This window comes from Ambystoma mexicanum, chromosome 8, assembly GCF_040938575.1.
Source record: "Ambystoma mexicanum isolate Mex_15411 chromosome 8, UKY_AmexF1_1, whole genome shotgun sequence".
In the NCBI taxonomy this organism is placed as follows: domain Eukaryota; kingdom Metazoa; phylum Chordata; class Amphibia; order Caudata; family Ambystomatidae; genus Ambystoma; species Ambystoma mexicanum.
Genome location: NC_090929.1, coordinates 1,156,916,828 through 1,156,936,702, shown reverse-complemented (window position 1 = coordinate 1,156,936,702; position 19,875 = coordinate 1,156,916,828). Strand labels below are relative to the sequence as shown.

At 42.1% G+C, this 19,875-nt stretch overlaps 1 protein-coding gene across 2 annotated transcripts in view; it reads left to right on the top strand.

Annotated features, from left to right (window-relative positions):
- The window catches only part of BICC1 (BicC family RNA binding protein 1), a 1,115,336-nt gene that overhangs the window by 1,012,335 nt on the left and 83,126 nt on the right, over positions 1-19,875 (top strand). For both annotated transcript variants that reach the window (XM_069611226.1, XM_069611225.1), the window contains one exon: positions 8,115-8,256. In XM_069611226.1, the coding sequence (XP_069467327.1) occupies positions 8,115-8,256 (142 nt within the window). The remainder of the gene's footprint in view (positions 1-8,114; positions 8,257-19,875) is intronic.

Genomic DNA, 19,875 nt, shown 5'->3' with positions numbered 1-19,875 from the left:
GTGGAGTCAGCGAGAGTTGCTGTCGGTCTCTCCATGTCATATATATCATACAACTTACACAGCCATTTCTAATGAGTAGGAGGGAGAGGGGGATTACAACATAGGGTTATCCCTACCCTAGCTGCCATAAACAAATTAGCCGTGAGATGAGGCACTCTCGCATAATATTCTCCATCATCCTGCAACTCAAAAGAAGTAATAAGGAACCCCATCACTCACTTTCACCCATGCCTAAACTTCCTTGCAGAAAGTCTGGATTATGGGACACCTCCCCCAAACATGCCCTTAAGTACCGGCAACCCCACACCCGCTCCAGCAAAGACGACTGGAAGATGGAAACAGCTTAGACAGCCTGTCTGGGGTATATTGCCACCTCTGCATCTTATATTGCATGGTGATAGAGGTCAACCAAGCCTGTCCGCACATCAACAGCCAGAGATCCCTACCCTCTGAGAAAGACTTGTCTCGCAATGCTATTGTGCCTTCAGTAATTCCCGTGTCCCTGGTTTCCAGCAGGTTTGAGTAGAGTTTCAATATCAATCCCTTGAAACTTGAGCAGAATTAATTTTGGCCATTTCACTCTAGTAATGACTCCTCCAAAGGCATGGCTTGAGATGAAGCATGGGGCCATCATTAACAGAAGGGTCATGATCATAAGCGATAAAGACCCCTTCTGCTGTCTATAGGATTTGGAGCACATAGTGTACTGTGACAAATCTGGACAATTCTTCCCTTCTCCCCAGAGGGGAGTCGCCCACTTTGAGGCTACGGAGGTGAGCTTGCTATGCAAGACCTTTGCTAGGGGTCTGCACAAGTGGGACCTCACTGGGAGTGACTCACCTCTCGGGGACAGGGACTCCCATTCCAGAGTCCAAACCACATTGTCTGTATTTATGGATGTGGAAAATACTTTAATATCTCCTGCAATGACTATATTCCACAAAGATGCTTCTTTTCATGTATTGACTACAGGAAATGCTGAACACAGCCTGAATTGCATGATCAGCAAAGTACACTGGTTTGTTTAGGCTTATGACGTGTATAAGAGAGGAAACTCCTATGGAAGGAAGTGAATCGCTACACAGAGGTGAGCCTCTGCATCATTGACATCCTGGAGGGGCGGAGCAACACTGGGCCGTGGAGCCAGCGGCAGTGAGGAGGGTGGGCAAGCAGTGAGCCAAACGCCCGAGGGTTGGCTTTCTACCCGACTGAGCAACCGAGGCCAGAGAGGGAGCAGAGACTGGAATACCCACGTCTCGTCTGGTGGCACGACACAAATGATCGGTGATGGGCCGGTAGGCTGGTAACTGATATCGAGACCAGATCAAATGAGGCAGCCCAAGTTCATGAGCTTCACACACGTCAAACCATAGCTACAGACCAGTTGCCGTGGGGAAAGCCAACGAGGTTACAGGAGACTGAGAAACCCAAGTGTGCAAATACCCAATGAGAGAGGGACAGATAAAAATATGAACATTGTGAATAACAGCTGTGAAAGCTATCCAGGTTACAGGAGCCTGAGAAACCAGAGTGTGCAAATACCGTAAGAAAGGGGGATTGAGAAAATCATGACTATTGTGATTAATGGCTGGGAACGCTATGAAAGGTTTCGGGAGCCTGAGAAACCATAGTGTGCATTTTCCCTATGAAAGGGGGATTGAGAAAGAGATATGAACACTTTGAATACATGCTGAGAAAGCGATCAGAACTCTGATAGGACAGGGTGGACAGCCGGTTTATCGGAAATAACGTGGGTATCAGAAAATAACCTAGATGAGGATCACAGGACTTTTTGGAAGAAACACAACACCTTGAAGGAGGAAGTGTTTTTGTCTGTTTACGAGACATCCTACAGGTATGTAAATGTTCACAAAGAGAGACAGTTTCCTTTGTTAACAGGAGACCGTGAAACCCTAACTTTATACAAAGACTGGGAAGAATAGCGTGTGGTGGAAAAACGACCTTTGAAACCCAAGAACAAACCAAATATAAATTGAGTTAGGCAGACGCCATGTTGAGGCTATTGTACAAAGCATCCACTTCTCTTTTAGTTAGATGTTTTTTTCTAAAGTGGTAGGGCCAGTTAGTTGGATAGGATTTGGGCAAACTACTTTATTTTAGACTTTAAAGCACACCCTTAGGTTTTGTTAGTTAAGGAACGTCCCTGATAGCAATAGTGCTAGTTAGACATTTTGAATCTTTTATGTTAATAAAACCTCTTGAGAATTACTGCTAATCCTCCAAGTCCTTCTTCTGGTTCACCCCAGTACATTGCCATTTATGTTCTGGGGATGGGGTGCTGAAGTAGAAAATGCTCCAAACGGTTAGTTAAGACAATGTACAAAATGTGTTAGATAATTAAATGTGGTTTTGTTTTGTAGTATTTAAGTAACAAAGTTGTCTTTGTGAGTAGGCATTTTAGTTCAGAGCTTGGTTTAACTGGAACATTTTTAACATTAGACGGTATTAGCTAAAAGTAAACTACATCGCTACAGAAAATAAAAATAATTGTCCATGTTTTAGTATTCACTTTGGTGTATTAAAGTTGGATGCTGTCTGTCCCTTTTGAAGGTGCAATGTAAAAAGATGCTAGAAGAGAGGGAGAGTCTGGTTGAAAGCATATTTTGGGGGGAAATTCCATGGTGGTTACTTGAATGCAGAGAAACTATTTCTGCCTTTTCACTGCCTTCTTCTGAAATTGTAATCACACAATGCAGTGGTATAATGCTGCTAGTTATTTACCACATTCGGAACATACTAATGACTGTCATGTTCTAATAATAAAAAAATAAACATAAACATAACCATAACTCACCCCCACAAATATCAGGTTCAATAAACCAGGTAAGATCGACATATATGTAAAGCTTTAAAACATGCACCAACAACATACCAATATACTTAGCAAACATACAATGGATTCTAAAAACATGCATTGCAATATAAAACATAGCCTAATACAGCTGTTAAATTATATGAAATAAAAACATACAAGATTATGCTTGTGTGTTTAGCAGTTCCCTTTGTAAGCCGTGGGCTCCCCTTTGTGCCAGAGTGAATGGGTGTCTTCTGACTCTTCCTTCTCCTCTCAGCTGAGCTTTCTTTTCTTTGTCCACCGTGTGCCAGTACTGTGCACTTGGTAAAGACGGAAGATATGTGGCATACGCCTTCCCCCCCCTTGATGCCTACCTGTATATCTGAGTTGTGAACGCTGTAATATCACATAGCTTCTGAGATCACTACAAAGTCTTTACCCAACCGGGGCTTTATTAGTGTGTCAATCAGAGCTGACCACCTGTGGGTCCTTCTTCCTATATACTTGATGTACGCATGCATCTGAAACTTAAGGAAAAGTAACTTAGCTTGTGGAGTTCCCTGCTGACTCTGTCACACATCCTGTGTACAAAGACACCAGGCTAAATATAAACAATAGCCTAAGATGGCAGTTCAACTAAATGATATCAAAGCATACACCCACACGTACACAAATATCTATTTCAAAAAGCAGTCTTACTATCATTTACATTACACACAAAACAATAACATTCTTATGTTAAGTACAAACAAGACCAGATACCATAGAAATAAACCAAACAAACATTCATTACATATTAGCAACAACCCATAAGAAAAGCAGGAGTTGGGTTCCAACAATGTTGGTATTTTTTATGTCTAGTCTTAAAAAAATAGGTTAAACCTTGAAGTTGGCATTCCCAACTTTTGTTGACTTTTATTGTTCATAGGTAGTAACCTTGACTTTAATTTGTCCCTGTGTGTTTGTGTGTGTTTTATTATATTATAACTTCATTGTGCCAAATCACTTCATCGTCAAACATGTTGTCGAGTGTTTGAACAGCAGAACTTTGATCGAAGTGGTTCAGTAGCATGGAAAACCCTAAAGGTATGCTAACCTTGTCACGCTAATGGAGAATGAAACAAACAATAAAATGAACAGGAAAAGTTAGAACAACAGGATTCACATGTATTTTCTACACTTTCATATAAGGTAAATGATCGTTTTAACAATTACAATCATGGCCTTTGTTTTTGCTGCATAAAATATGGACGCAGACGTAAATGAAAATGAAGATATCATACTTGTCTTTGCTTTTGTTCATGCCACGTTGAGCGCCATCTCTCTAAATGTATTTAATTATTTCCCAAATGTGCTAATGCCGATTACAGGAACTATTGTTTAACACTGTTTCATTTAAAAACAAATTCTCAACATTTTGCTTTTATTAAATTGTTTCTACATGTTTTAATATGATGTTCCAATCCCCTGGGCTGATCTCATTTTACACAGACTGATATTGTTTTCCTGTATATAAAATGTTTCTTCTATATCCGAATTAAGATGGATGGATGTCGAACATATGTTAATTTGGATACACATCAATTAAATACAATCTGCCAATAATTGCAATTTAATTTAAAAAGTTTAAAAATAAAATCATTAAGGTTAAATGTATAAACACATTCATCGTAATTTAGTCGCTGAGTGACATTTGATGTAATAATTTACAGTTACATAAGCATGCCAATTACACAAAAAAGGTACTAAAACATCTGCACTAACTCACTTCTAATTCTCAAAGATGCTTAGATAAAGACTACTAATTTATGCAGAGCCACCTTCGGGGTTAGAGCTAATTATTTCCTGCACAATTAGTCTTGTCTTTTGCAGATGCTTATAATGATGAGTTGTCTTCTGGGATTCTGTAGCTTTGATGCACCCAGCAGGGTAAGGCCTGTTATGTTCCTCCTTTTGCCTTTTGCCGTAGGTGCCTTTTGACGCTCTAACGAGGCAATACCTGTAGCTTCCCCTCTTGCTCTAGGGATTCTCCCCCACCCAATCTGGGTATTTTTCAAGTTGCAGTAAGTATTCCCCCCACTTCCAGTCAAGTCTGGCACTGCAGGCTTTATATTACCACCATCATATTTGCCAAGATTTTTCTTTAAAAGCCTGGCTCTACCGAATCCCTAAACTAAGGCTTGCAAAGGCCTTTCTACGTTAACCTTTCCTATAACCCTTGCCTCTCCTATAGTGTGGCTCACTTGGATTAGCTACCTCCTGTTCTGGGTCTTTCTCATGGAGTCTATTTGGCTTGGTCACCTCAGGTCCTGTCTTTGTCTCCTCTCCTCCTGCTCTCTTAGCTACATGACTGACATTCTGGAACACCATCCTAACACCCTAAAGGTCAGGAGGATTCTACTTCTTTTTTAAAGGTGGGTTTTGGCAGTGATTGTCACAATGGTTATTCTGGTTGTGGGTCTGTTTCCTCATTAGTGCGGTTGTCCATGGTTGGTACCTTCTTAATGAATCAACCACCTCCTCAGGTGAGTTCCCCTTTGCGACACTTAATACCAAGTGTTATGCTTCTTTTAGTAATTGAATTGTGCCCTCACCCTGGCTCCCATAGACCAAGGTCAACGCTCTTTCTTCCATCTGGTAGCCAGGCAGCAGTGTCATGGTGGCTGGCTAAGTGATCCATGGTTTGTGCTGGTAATGCTTCCATTAAGTTTATCCACTCATGAGCATCTTTTGGTCCAGAAACATATATGCCTCCTCTGTTTGTCTTCTTCTGTTGCTGTATATTTGTTGTTGGGCTTTACTCCACAATCCATGCCACAGCTTGCACACCAGACGTGCAATTGTCACAGAATTCTGCTCTGTGCATGGATGCATGGTCACGGCACAGTGCTTGTGTTCTTCCCATATGAGCACTGTTCAAAATAAGTATTTCTTTGGGCTGGTTTCCTTTTGGTTGTTTTCCCACTGGCTGCATGTCTATCACCAGGGTATAAAAATTGGCCGTCTCCTTCACTAGCCATGAGCCATATTTCCCCCTTGGTGACATTAGGGATTTCCCTAACATGGGCAACTCCGGAACATGCAACGGCCGCTCAAAGGGTGGTCTGGAGGAGCTTGGTGGATCTCCCATTTTGGGTGACTTGCAGCTATCGTACCACAGAACTAGGGGGTTCCCCTGGCTTCCAGAGTTCTCTGGTCACCATAAAGGGGAGATTCAAAGGTGACCATGACACACTATATTGCCATTGTTACCTTTTCTCCATTGAAAACTTGTACTTTGCAAAGAAAACCATGATAAAAATGTAATTTGTACGTTGAAGTTACAAAGACCTTATTCATAAATGGATGTTATTTTATATGGCACTTGTAAAGTGCCCAATGCCATTGCATAGCCTCAAAGCGCTGTTGGTGAATACCCTTGGAGGACCGAAGTCCGAAGTATGAGGATTGGTAAGAGAATTTTAGAATGTGTGTGTTCATTTTAGCCAGTACAAAGATAAGTAAGGGAGGCTAAGTCCCTGCTAGCGAACAATGAAGATCTGGCTAGTGGATTGGTGCTGTGATGGACTGTCGGAAGAGTATGCAAGTCAACGAACACTGATTATATGACCAGCTAGACCACTTTTTTTGTAGCTGCATTCTAGTGGCAGAGGTCATGTGCGATATGAGTTTAGGTAGTGGATTGTTGCAGATGTATGTGGGTGGTTGGCTGTGCCGCAGAAGGGTTATTGCTATCATCCATTAAGATGGAGTGTGATACGTACCAGTAAGTCATGGCTGATATGTAGTTGCGATGATGGGGTGCAGCTCATATCTTACATATAGAATTGAATCCTTTGTGTGTGTGCTTGGTACTGTCTTGTTGACTCCTTATGTGAATCATCAATGCCCCCCACCTACCTGTCTGGAAGAGATAGTTCACTCATGAGGGAGAATCTGGTGGGAGGTCTGGGTGTGGAGGGGTCTGGGAAGGCAGGAGAAGGTGTGTGTTCCCCAGGGAAGGGGGCAGGTCGAGGAGGGAGAGGTGGTAAGTAGGGGTGGGGTCTGGATGATGGTGTGGAGAGGTATCTGGTGCGCCAGAGTGCCCCTCTAACTTTGGAGCTGCTTGGAATTGTGGTGGACCTGCAGCCTCAGCCCCAAAGGAGGGAGGTGTACAAGTGTGGCAAGGGAGCCGCATGTAGCCGTAGTTGAGTGCAACATCTTTGCTGGCTTGATGAAGGTGCAGGTGGATCACTTGAATGAATAAAGTGTTTGCGGGTGTAGGGAGGAGGAGGAGAAGGGCAGGGATGTGAGTTGAGGTAAACAGTGCTTAACTCCAGGGATGGTAAAAGCAAGCCTGCGGCACTACTCCTGTGGAAAACTATGCATGGTAGTAGCAGAAAACAGTAGTAGGTTTCTAAATGAAGGACTACGGTACTGTCCCTGTGGAAAAAGATGCAATGTCCCATCATAAAACAGTAACGAAAGTCAACAAGCAGCTGGATTCGAAATACAGGCGTATGGCACTATCCCAGTGGAAATAGATGCAAGGTAGTGGCACAAAATAGTAGCTAGATTCCAATTACTTGCCTACAACAGTACTAGAAGTACAACATTGCTGTTCCCTACCTGATTGTTGCAGCAGACAGGGGCCAAGGCCTGGCTGGAGCTGAGTCAACCAAGGCGAACATTCAAACAGGGGATGGAGGTGGCCAGGAAGGTGTCCTTTGCCATGACCCTTAGCCAGCTGCCCGGACAAGGCTGCCCTGGGTGGTGGGGTCAAATAGGTGTTCCAGGTCACGTGAACCAGAGCACAAATCACTGGTGGCAAGGGTGAGCTGTGGGAGGGGGGAAGAGAGGCTGGATATCAGCCCCAGGGCCGAGAGAAGCTCTGCAGCACTCCAAAGAGTGAAGATTAAAACCAAGCCATACATAGTGGACATTAAGAAAGGTGTTGTGGGCGGGGACAGGAGGGATCTCCTCACTTATGTAGTCTAAGATATAACCAGAATTGCCAGTGGACTGAAATGTGCATTAATAAAACCCCTTTCCATAGGATACAGCACAACATCCAGAATGCTCCGGTCTCATTATCTTCTGGATGTTTGAACTGTGTTTTATAGATCTAAATGCCCCCTGAGTTTTTACAAACAAAAGTACACTTGAGTTTCATTTCAATCAGCGCAGTAAAGAAGTGAAATATTTGATTGCTAACTTAATAAACATGAAATCTACATTATTTGCCATTTCTGTGAAGTGAAATGTTAAAGAAAATGCATATTTTGAGTTCAGTGACACTTGTGTTTCATAATGATTTCAGCCTTCAAGTATGAAATACGGTTCAATCTCAGCTTCGTCTCTAGGGGAAAAGGTGTTGGGTGCAAACCACTCAGACCCTTCCAGGCAGACAAACAGCCACAGCTCTTCTGACCAAGGGTCCAACAAATCCAACAGTGAAGAAGGTACAGTATACATTTTGTCCAAACTTTTCTTGTTTGGAACCGTTTTAATATTGATATTGGTTGATGCATTTTGCAAGACGTGAAGCGTACCTTTATTTCTAGAACTGACAGCATCATGGTATTGTGCTTCATTTTTATTAGTAACCTCTTTTGGGAATTGGAACTTCAAAGTTGCAGGAGACATGCTTAGATAATCCTACTTTTAAACATGGGTTTCATGAAGCATAACTGTGCAGGTTAGACCACCGCTACTTGCCTGCACTGGATGCCAACAAAAAGGAAATACATTGAAATTCCAAGGAGCGGTTGAAGTGTTCCTGTTTCCTACAAAAAGACAAACACGTAACACCAGTCTAATATTATTTTAGTCCTGCTTGGTTACAGAATCAAGTTTCAAAAGCAATAAAATCTTCTGTGGGTGAAAGCCAAGTCAAAATCTCACGCATTTTGAAAAGTTGTATCTAACAATGAAACCTAACCATATGGTAAACAAGAAAGTATTACAAATGAGACAGTTTAAGTTAATACTACTCATAGAATGGTTGAACTGACATGAGGTACCCATTTTTAAGAGATGTTAATGTCTAATGCCTCCTGTCTGAGATTTGAGACATCTAAAAAACGAGTTGGTCTCTAAAAAGCTAGTCCACAGCCCCGTGGTCCTTGAGAAGTAAATGTATTAGTGGCAGGTTACGTCCAACAGAGGAATTAAGGCTGTAATTTTCAGGTTTTCCTCTTAAAGGCTAGATGGTCATGCTTCACAAGGTATCTGGAGAGCTCTGCCTGAGGCGGGTTGTAGTTTGATGCGCTGGCTGGCAGTGGCGGCTAGAGATTTTTTTATTTTATTTGAAGGCATGCATGTTTCCCATGAATAGGCATCAGTGACCAACGAATGTTCTGGGGTTTCTCCCCCAGCACATTTTTTTTTAAATAATGGGTTCAAATGGAGGATTTTACTGCACAGTTGCTGTAAAACAGTGGGTAAAAAGCTATACAGTTTGGATCCTGTTGTGTAGGGTAACACATGAAAAACCCCAATAGATAGAAGTCACAAACCACGCACAGATGAATTTTCCAACACATTTTTGTGATGACTTCACCCACAATGTATGCCAGTATAAAAAAGTACAAAAACAGGTCCATGCTGGCTGTGCTCATACATGCCCATGCAGGCTACACCAATATTTGCAACACTTACCATATAAGAACATATTCCTGGTGACTATTTCAGTAAAAAATGCGTTGCCAAAAATGTATAAATTGGCTCCACCAATTTAGGCCAGTATGGTCATGTATAAACACTCATGTTTGCTCTAGCCTTCATACCAGTAAATGTCAGAATTCTTCCTCTTGGACTTGGCCCTGTAGTGTAGAAGAAGAATTCTTCCTGCTAATATATCACTTTGAATGCACAAATAAACATACAAAGCAATCTATTGACTGGAAGATTGGATTCCCATCGAGACCTCGTGTCTGTAGAAAATAAACAAGAATGATGTGATTAGAACAACTGACAATGGATACAGAAATTAATTTCTCTAGAGTTACTCCAAACTAACCTGACTAATGTTTAGAGACTTCACAACGGATAAAAGGAAACCCAATAGATGTTCTGAAAGAAGGAAAAAACACTGTGAGCCTATAACCCTCGGATCAAATGAAGAGTGACAATAAGCAACAAGAACAAAATCTTGCTTACCCAGACCTTTCTCTGTAAGGCAAAAACGATGGTACGTCCTTATAACAATGGAGAAAGTTTACCAGGTGAGACCTTCTTCCTAAGCACAGCGGAGGCTGTTCCACGGTACTGCAGCGGCTCTCCCACGGTGCAGCGGAGGCTGTCCCACAGTGCAGCGGCAGCTGTCCCACGGTGCAGCGGAGGCTGTCCCACGGTGCAGCGGAGGCTGTCCCACGATGCAGCGGCGGCTGTCCCACGGTGCAGCGGCGGCTGTCCCACGGTGTCCAACGGTTAGGTTAGTCCCTAAAACGCAGAGGTGAGATAATGTCTTTACCGAGTGCAAACAACAGAAGGAAAACCAAAGAGTTGCCAAGTACAAACCGGGTTGTAAATCCAAGCGGGCAAGAACAGGAACAGGAGGAAAAAAGGCCAGACGTAATCGAGGGACAAAAGCAAGAGTTCGTTACCAAGAAGACAAAAGTTTTCAAAGCTGGCAAGGATGATCCAAAAGAGTAGTCGAGTCCAAAGCCGGGTCAAGAACGTGTATTTAATCAGAACAAGAAAAAAGGCCAAAAACCGAACGCCAAAGAATGCTCGATCAGAAGCACTGAACAAATGTGGAGGCGTGGTTTAAATAGTCCAGGTCACCTGTTCAATGCCGTGATCCCAAACGAACGTTGCGCTTCCTTAGCAACGTATCACGTAGTTTCCATGGCAACCTCCATTCACTGTGGCGAGTCGCGCTCCGATTCGAATGTTTTCTTACTGCATTTGCTGGACTAAAAATGCGTGAACCAACGCGCCATGGTCTATGCATGACAGTAAATGAAATGCCATGCTGTAGTAAATATAGATGTCCGGAATGGAGCCACCAATGTGGGCGAGTATGGCCACTTAAGTACATTCATCATATCATGCTGGCTTTACCCTGCCAGGCAAAAATGCCATACCACAGTGAGAAAACATCTCGTGGCTGCCACTGAACAAATAGACCCTACTCTCCCACACAATCAGAGGCCCGCTTCCCGGCACACACCTATTCATTCAGCATTGCAATCATACAGCATTGTATTCATACACTCTCATGTTCACACGTGCAGCCATAGAACATACACTTGCTCATTCACACAAGCACTTACATACACAAACCCTCATGTGCACGTACACATACATAAATACATGTTCTTTCTTGTCTGCAGCCCCAGTCCAAACATCAAATGCCCCCTGCACTGAAGGCTGTCTGACTGTGCAGCAGGAACCAGTAAACAAGGAGAGCTTCCGCTTTCCTGCACACATGCCTCTATCACGCTGCCCAGGGAGACCTAAATGTGCAGGGAAGTGCATGCGTGCCCATAAGCATGTTTAGGTCTGCAGTCCCCAGCCTGGATCCCCAATGGGCCATGCAAGGCTGGGGAACCGTGATGAAGAGCTGAAACTGTTAGAGGTAAACAGTGATTTCCTTCAATCCCAAAGTAAGAGGTGGAGGGGTCTCTCCCCTTGAAGAAACTTGACTGTCTTATTCTTTTAATTCAAGAAACTCCTCTCTCAGGGAAAAAATCTGCTAAGCTTAAAACTCAGTGGACTGGAGAAGTTGTCTATTTTGAGGCAGATGGACAAAACAGTACAGTTGCTATTCTTCTCCCCAAGCAATTCAGCCTGTATCCTTAACTGGGGAGAAGATTGTAAGGGGATGTGAGATTTAGCAGAGTTTATGATTGATAAAATGCATTTAACTATCATGAATGTGATCGTGCACATTGGTTACAGGCCTAACCAAGCCGATCCTGGAATTTTGGCTAATCTAAAACAAATGTTTTGATGTTTAAATGGTTCCTCCGTTAACAGTTGGAGGAAACTGCAACCTCCTGCTGTACATTGTTTTAGACAGGAAATTACTTTCAGATTTTCCCTTAAAGATGTCTAAAGCCTTAGAACGTTTTGTTCGGTAACAATTTAGCACATGCGTGGTGACTATGTAATCCAGAGAAGAGTGAAAGTATGTTTTCCTTCCCAAAGTTTACCTCGTATTCTAGAATTTACTACCTTTTTTTTGCAGGCACTTGCTGCCAAACTGCAGGTCTGAATTCTCACTCCATTGGTTATATCAGATCATGCCCCAGTGGTAAGAACTCTGGATTGAGAAAGTCTCTTCTCAAGGAATAAATAGATGGCATCTCAATTCTGACTTCCTCCACTCTCATGAATTTAATACGTTGATTGAGGCAAATGAGGACGCTCAGAACTGGGGAATTACCAGCAGTAATACCCCTGCTCTGAGCCGCCTCATGGCTGGAGGTGTAGGCATCTTCCCTCCCGGGGAATGATGTAAGGGGTCCTCCTTTCCCCTACCCCCATCCACAAAATTCCCTCCCCGCCCGGGCCACCCCAACCCCCACTTACTTTCTTTTCTGTCCATTTCATGAGCGGATGCACTGGGAACACTTCTGTCCCCAGCGATTCTGCTCCCGATCTGTGAAAGGCTGCCATGCGAAGGAAGAAGGGACTATGTGCAGTCCCTTCTCCCTTTCAATGGTGGCCATTAAGGGAGAAGGGACTACAAATAGTCCCTTCTCCCTTTCATTGGTAGGCAATTTGTTTGGTAACTTTAATTGTTTTCAATGGCCACCATGGAAAGGGAAAACAAACTTAATTTTCCCTTCCCTGGTGAGCATTTTTGAAACTTGTTTTTTCTTTTACGAAACGCTGGAGCATTTTGGAGCAGAAAAACAATGCTTTTAGTACCCCAGTCTTACAGCTGGGGGTACCAATAGCAATACGCCCCGAGCAGAGGGGGCATTACTACTTCAGGTAATGCCCCAGGGTCTTTGTTAAAGCCCCTGTAACTATGGACCCTGGGGAATTACCTGAAGTGGTAATTACCCCCCTGCTTGGGTCATATTGCTTAAATAGTAACATGTCCTTTATTACAGTATGGGATGCATACAAAGCACCTCTTTGGGGGCATACTATGGAAGCATAGAGTAGCAAGGCAAAAGGCACTTCGGGATCTCAATGACATTAAAAATATGGAATAAGAGTACTTCTATACCCCAAACAAACAAAGACCCTTATGATTGCTAAAATAGATCATAATGAGCAAAGTTCCATGCAGCATCAGGTCTGTTGCTGAAACGTCAATCACCATTTTTCTGAGGCATAAACAAAGTGGGTTCTTTTTTCGCATCCTAACTAAAAGGTGAGGAATAAAGATAACAAAGTTGCAGCTTTAACTTTGAAGATATCGCCATTGTCAAATATGAGATGTCCCAAGCATTTTCTGAACACTACACAAATTTAACCTGATTTCAATCCCTCCACAGATCGTATTGACATGCCCTTAGAAAATACACCTCACCTTGGAGCTGTATGCCATTTCACCAGCCCAATTTTCAGATCTAGGAAGTGCTATCTCTCTATATAAATTTCAATTGCCCATTTCTAAATTTGAAAAAGATAAAGATCCTGGCTAGCACAGTATGGCTTCCCAATGGACTTCTTTTATAATGTTCTTGTTTTACTCACTACAAAGCTATAAATTCTGTTTCATTGTTAAATAATTCATCTTGTATAATTCGCTCAATACTGGAGACTAGTCTCTAAGTGCTATAATCCCAGCCCCTGTTATCTGGTGGATGGTAGCCATCAAGTTTCTGGGTTTGATGCCATGACTATAATCATGGGAAGGACGTCAGGGAAGTCAGGGAGGGACCCCCTTTTAGTAAAGACCTATAGGCCTATATATTTGATTAATGCAGGGGCAAAGATCTGCACCAAAATGTTTGCACTGCATCTCGAATATCTGCTGCATCGCAAATATCTGCCATTAATTCATAAGGACTCGGTCGTCTTTGTCAAGGGTCGCTTATCTTCCGCTAATACCAGGCTCTTTTGCAATATTCTAGACTCAGCAAAAAAGGTTGATTCTTCCTGGGCGGCGGTTACTTTAGATACCAAAAAGGCCTTTCATTTATTCAGCTGATCTTTTTCAGTGTGAGGCACTTTGTCGGCACAGTTTTGAGCAAAGGTTCATCTCCTTAATTTGTATGCTTTTCCAATGTCCTAGAGAATCTATTTGTATGGCAATTTTTCTGTTATTTAAATCTTAACCATGGAATCAGACAGGGATGCCTACTTCCCCTCTCCCATTTTTACTAGTCTTGGAGACTCTCCTTCAATGACTCTGTATTAATCAATTGATTTGTGCATGGGAACAAATGCATTCCAAGTCATAGCATCCACTCATGCTGATGCTATTGATACTGATTACCTAACACATCTCACCAATCATTGGTTTTGTTTTAAACAAAATTAAACAACATTTGTTAGTATTGGGTTATAAGTTGAATGTAGATAAGACAGAGATGATGCCCCTTTACAAGTTTCCTCTCATCTACAATTGTCGTCTTTGGCTTACTTTGACACCCACATTAAGTTCTTGGGCATACAATTTGCTTGCAAAGGGTATCGGAAATGAGTGCTAAACTCTGAAGCGATCCAATATAAAGTGCATATACTTGGGAACAGGTGGGCGCTACTATAGTGCTTGTGGTGGGGCTGACTTGAAACCAATAAGATGGCAATGTGCCCTCTAGTTCTATAGGCCTTTGCCTTGCTTCCCTTAGATTGGCCAGCTTAATTTTTCAGGCATATCAACAGAAGCATCTTAGATTTTCTTTGTAAAGGAACATGACCGAGGATCTTAACAAATGGGCTTTAACTGTATCAGTCCGGAGGTGTGTGCTTCCCACATCTCAGGAACTACCTTATTTCTTTCAAAGTTAAGCAAGGCCTACGATGGTTTACTAGGCAACACCATTTTAAATACCCTGCCTGCTATGATTTAGAATCAAGCCTGCCTTTCCCATTCAATACTGTAAATATTCCTCCCATTTTGTCTCAGCAATCTCTTCCTAGCCTACAGACCATTTCTGCCACTTGTAAATCGCTACATCTTTGCATTCCCCCTGTGGGTTTGAAAGATGCTTTCTCTCCCATTCACCTTCCCTTGTTTGGGTGAAGGCGGGACTCCTACATAGCTACTAAATTTAAGTACACAAATTTATGATTTCTTTTTCGGCATTACAATCGTTGTATGGCTTACCAACTGGGGAATATTTACAATATTTTCAACGGTTTCATCGTTATCGGTTTATAGGGGTCGATCTCACAGTTTACTGCCACTATAGCCTCTGCGATTTATTGAACATGGTCTGCCTCTACTAGGCTACAGCCTAACTCTAAGAGTGAGGCATCTTGGAATGTGGATTGGGACTTTACCATACCAGAAGATGTCTGGCCTTTCATCTGGAAGCCGATTTACAAAATGTCAGTCAGCCTCCACTAGACAATCCTTATATATGATGTATAATTGAGCAATGATTGGTGCTGAAGTTGGTAGACACAGTAGCCTTTTCCAAAAAATAATTTTGGCTATCTGTAGATCATGTACCTTTGAGAAACCTCGTAGCGATGCACCATACATTACTGCAGCTTTAGCTTTCATTGTGTATATCTTAGTTATTATGCTAACAGGGTGCATTTTTAATTTGTTTTATACTATAATAATGTGACAGTGTGTGTGCATTTGGTCCCAATAATTAATCTTCTAAGGTCTAGACACATTTTTTTGTGTCTTCATTGCATAATCTCTTATTCCTTATTTTCATGACTGTGTAACCCCTGAGCTTCTCTAGCCCCCTTCTCTTTTATATCGATGTTTCCTTCCTCTCCTGCTTCTTGCCCTCCTTCTGGTCTCCTCTCCCCCTGTATGAGCACTGGCTTCTGTCCTGTTACTCTCCCCAGTATAGGTCTGTATTTGTTCACAAACAACGTCTTGGTGCAGGTCGAGGAATACCAACTTCAATGTCTGATATATTTGTCACATATTTCCTACCCAGAATACTGTATTTGCGATTTCTTCTACCACACTCCCTCTTCCTTGCCCTTTGTTTGTGGCTTTGGGCTGTATGGTATTATGAACCTGTACTGTACACTTCATATTATTTCAATAAAATCTTTAACTAAAAGAAAATGCGGTAATATTGACACCTATTGTTCCAGCGCTTACTTATTATAACGTGTATGGCAAGAAGTGCTATATAAGAAAAAAATATTAATTTATCTGATGTGTGGAGAGAACGGATTAGACCATTGTCCATCAATGAGAACCACATCTCCTGTAATGAGCCATGCCTCGTTAGAGCTCTGGGCTGTAGACCCCTTTTTTCCCACTAGGGTCTGCACTGTCAGAGTACTGCTAGGAACATGTTGAAAGATTACAGTGCAGGGCTTGTTGTGGTTCTATGGATGTGTACATATAGATTTTAGTTTTGGAATCTTTGTCAAAAGATGAACCACTGGTTTTGTGCTCATTGTTGAATTGCAAGGCAGCTGATGCATACCAAAAGGAGTTGGTGTATATGCTTTAAAATACAAGCATTGCAGTTCAATGAAATAAGCACAAGCCAAGATTGGTGAATTTCCCCATGAGATAGCGAACTGTGTGAACTTTCGGGATATTTGCCATTTTGCTGCAAAGCTTTCCCACTTGCAAGCATCTTGTCAAAGGATTGCGAAGGGTGTACCACAGGGCTGCAATGTCTGTAACTAATCACCAGGACGTGTTTGCTACCTCTGGATAATTGTTTTAGTTGTGCCCGAGTACAAGCTCTTGGAATCATTGAAGCACAATACACAGTAAATTTGATATCTTTGTTCTCATGAGTTGCGCTAGCGTGAGAGGAGGCTGACTTGCCAGCTCAAGGTCAACACTCTCAGAAAAGATCCAGCAGAGAACTCCAAGAAGTCCTGTGATGTTGCTTCAAGGTGCTGTGCCAAGTGCCAAGCTGGCACCCGTCGTGTTGGCCTTAAGGCAAGCATTATGAACTTTGTAATTTTTCTATAGTACCAAAATGACAGCCTGAAAATACATCAAAGAACAGTGGTTTAACTAAGGACACCCCAGTCGGGGAAAGCATGACTTCATTGGAAATATCTGCACGGATGATCGCTCCTGGGAACCTGGACCTGCACAAAAAGAACTTTCTGGCTGAGATCCCATATTGATCTTAAAGGATCACCTCCTTCTCTGCCCTCCAACTATGTCTTCTTATGATCATAGTATTTGCATCATAACCATACAGGTTCATCATCGCAAGATATATGGAATCTTTTCTTACTATGCCATGACGACCGCATATACCTAATTGCCATGACGACCACATATACAACGGGGAATCGGGCTGTGCGTCTCACAGACGCTCGGCTCTGATTCCTCATTGTGTATCCTAGCTAAGTGCTATTGACAATCACGCCACTCTCAATGTCTTTATGATCAGGCCCGCGCCTAATGCCAGCCAGACAGTGTAATTCCTTTTATTTAGGAACAAAGCCATGTGAGCATCGACTAGCAATTGCTGCCTGTCAGTGGCTCACACACACCTGCATAGGGTATAACATGCATGCTTACCACGGAAGGTTTGCAAATCCCTTAATGTGAATACACATTCACAATAACATTTGGTTTACCTTGATGCCTGTGCAGTATCAAAGCTACCTAATCGTAGCCCTGCATACAACTAGCAGTATAAAACCTAAAGCTACTTACTTACATGTGGTCCTAAATTAACAGTGTAAGATCAACAATGTTTAACAAGATACACGGACATACGTGCTATCTAACGCTAGCTCGTATAGATTGTTAACGTGCTATTTAGTCGATTTTGACACTCTTTCCACATTATATGGGGATATTTGTCTCTCTTGAAACACCTGGGCTAATTCTTTCACTACACCAACTGTAAGGTTTAAAGTTCTGCAATTCCTCCTTGGTGAATATACACACGATCGATACAACTGTACCTTTTCTTTACCCTCATTAGAGAACACAGTGCTTGCATGACCGTACTCTTTCTCGGCTGCTGTTGCCTTTACCACCACAGCTGGGTGAGTTGTTGCTTACTTCTATAAGTTATACAGGACACATTACATTATGATATTGGGATTTATACAGAGATGTTTTCTCTAACCGATAGGATCCAACCCCACTGACTCCAGTTGGAGTTCGAAGGTTAGTACTACAAAATATGCATCTGTACAATTCTATTGACTACCCATAAGACTAGCTGACATCGAGTCACTCTACTTGCAACCCCTTAGGTGTCTACAAGCAGAATATACCTCACCACTTAGGAAGAAATATCTCCCCAGCCCTGAAGATGGAACTTTAAGATTCTGAAACGCGTTGGCGATTCTACAATCTAAGAGGAGCTTTTTTGGACATATTTAGGATACAGTGGCTCTATGTCACTGTACTAATGTGTGTGAATGTTGTGAACACAAGTCTGTATTTGATATTTGATATATGCTATTGTGTTTTGACTTACGTTGAAAAAATTGGTGCAATGAACACTGATTATGTATTTGCTGAAGTTTGATATGTACCCTCACCTGTTTACTGTGACCATAAAAAAAGGATTCTTCTTCACAAAAATTGATGAGACAGATTTACTCTTGAAGTATTGAGTCACTTTAATACTATTATTGAAGGTTATTTCTTTGAACAATTCTTGATTCCGTAATTTGATTTGGTAAAACCAACAACGCATACTTACCGTACTGAGCTGCTTGGGACACAACCAGTCGTGGTGTTCCAGAAACAAGACCACTGAATTGCCTGGGACTATACATCCTCCAAGGAGTGCATTTTAGGGCCACCGTTTGGCAACAATCGGTTTCGTTTTGTGCTCCTTCAACACTTAAGCAGGAGTGTAATTTTGCCCTCTGGAGATTATGCAACCAAAAACAAACACACAAAGGACCAGATTGTCGTAAATGAGCATAAATTAAAGGATCACAGAAAGTGCACATGTTTCATTTGCGCTCATTGATGTACTGCTCTAGTCAATTTATCCTCAAAGCAGGGCCATCTTAAGCATTTTTGGTGCTGGGTCACTGACATCTTTGGGCCCCCCTCCACCGAATCCATGAAGCTAAGGGATCCAGAATATCTGCCCACATCCCCCTCATCGCAATCTCAAAACAGGTTGATCTGTTGCCTCAAAGTGCTCAAAATAGGCAAGGGTACTCACCCTTACAGTCCCCTTATCCTCTTCATTTTTTCTGTAATCAGAATGATAAACGAGTAGCATTTCAAGGCCAGCATTAGCAGCCCACGACCCGGATACTTGTGTTCTAACATAGGTACAGGATATTTTCCGTCAATAACCGCCACGAGGAAGGTATGCCGGCCATAGTATAAATTCAGGACACAGATCATATGAACAAGGTGCACATAATCCAGAATAGACAGATGACTCCGATTAGCTGCCTCACAGAATGCAAAAGTGTTCAAGCATGGATACAGGCACCAGATGGAAGCAAAGAGAAAACTACACATAACCTAGCATAAATAGTGGATGAAGATTAGAAGCTACCAGGAAAGTCTCCTTATCCAGACAGATTGAGATTAGAAGAGGGGCATAGTGTTCAAGTAGTATTGCCAGTTAGAGAACAAAGAAACAAGTGGATGAGATGTGTGCCATATCCATGCACACTATTATTATAGAGGAAGCAACACGCCAGTGAAACCATGAGTGAGGCTGATTTGAAGATCATACCCAGAGAACGAAATCACTCTAAACAGTGACAATTTTGACTGGCAATTTTGATGGTTTAGGCAATACAATATCAAATGAGATGCCCAGGATCACACATTGGTTAAGAGATGAAGCTGGGATTTTCACTCACTCACATTTTATAGAACAGACTTGGAGAGCAGACACATTGCATTAACCAACATGACCATTTTTAAAAACAAAACGTTATGGAAACACATTATTCAAAAAGAGCATAATTTTAGCTTCATGATCTGCTTTAACAAGGAAAGTATAGAAACGCCAGCATACTAATTGATGTGATTTTACATGACTTCATTTGGGTTT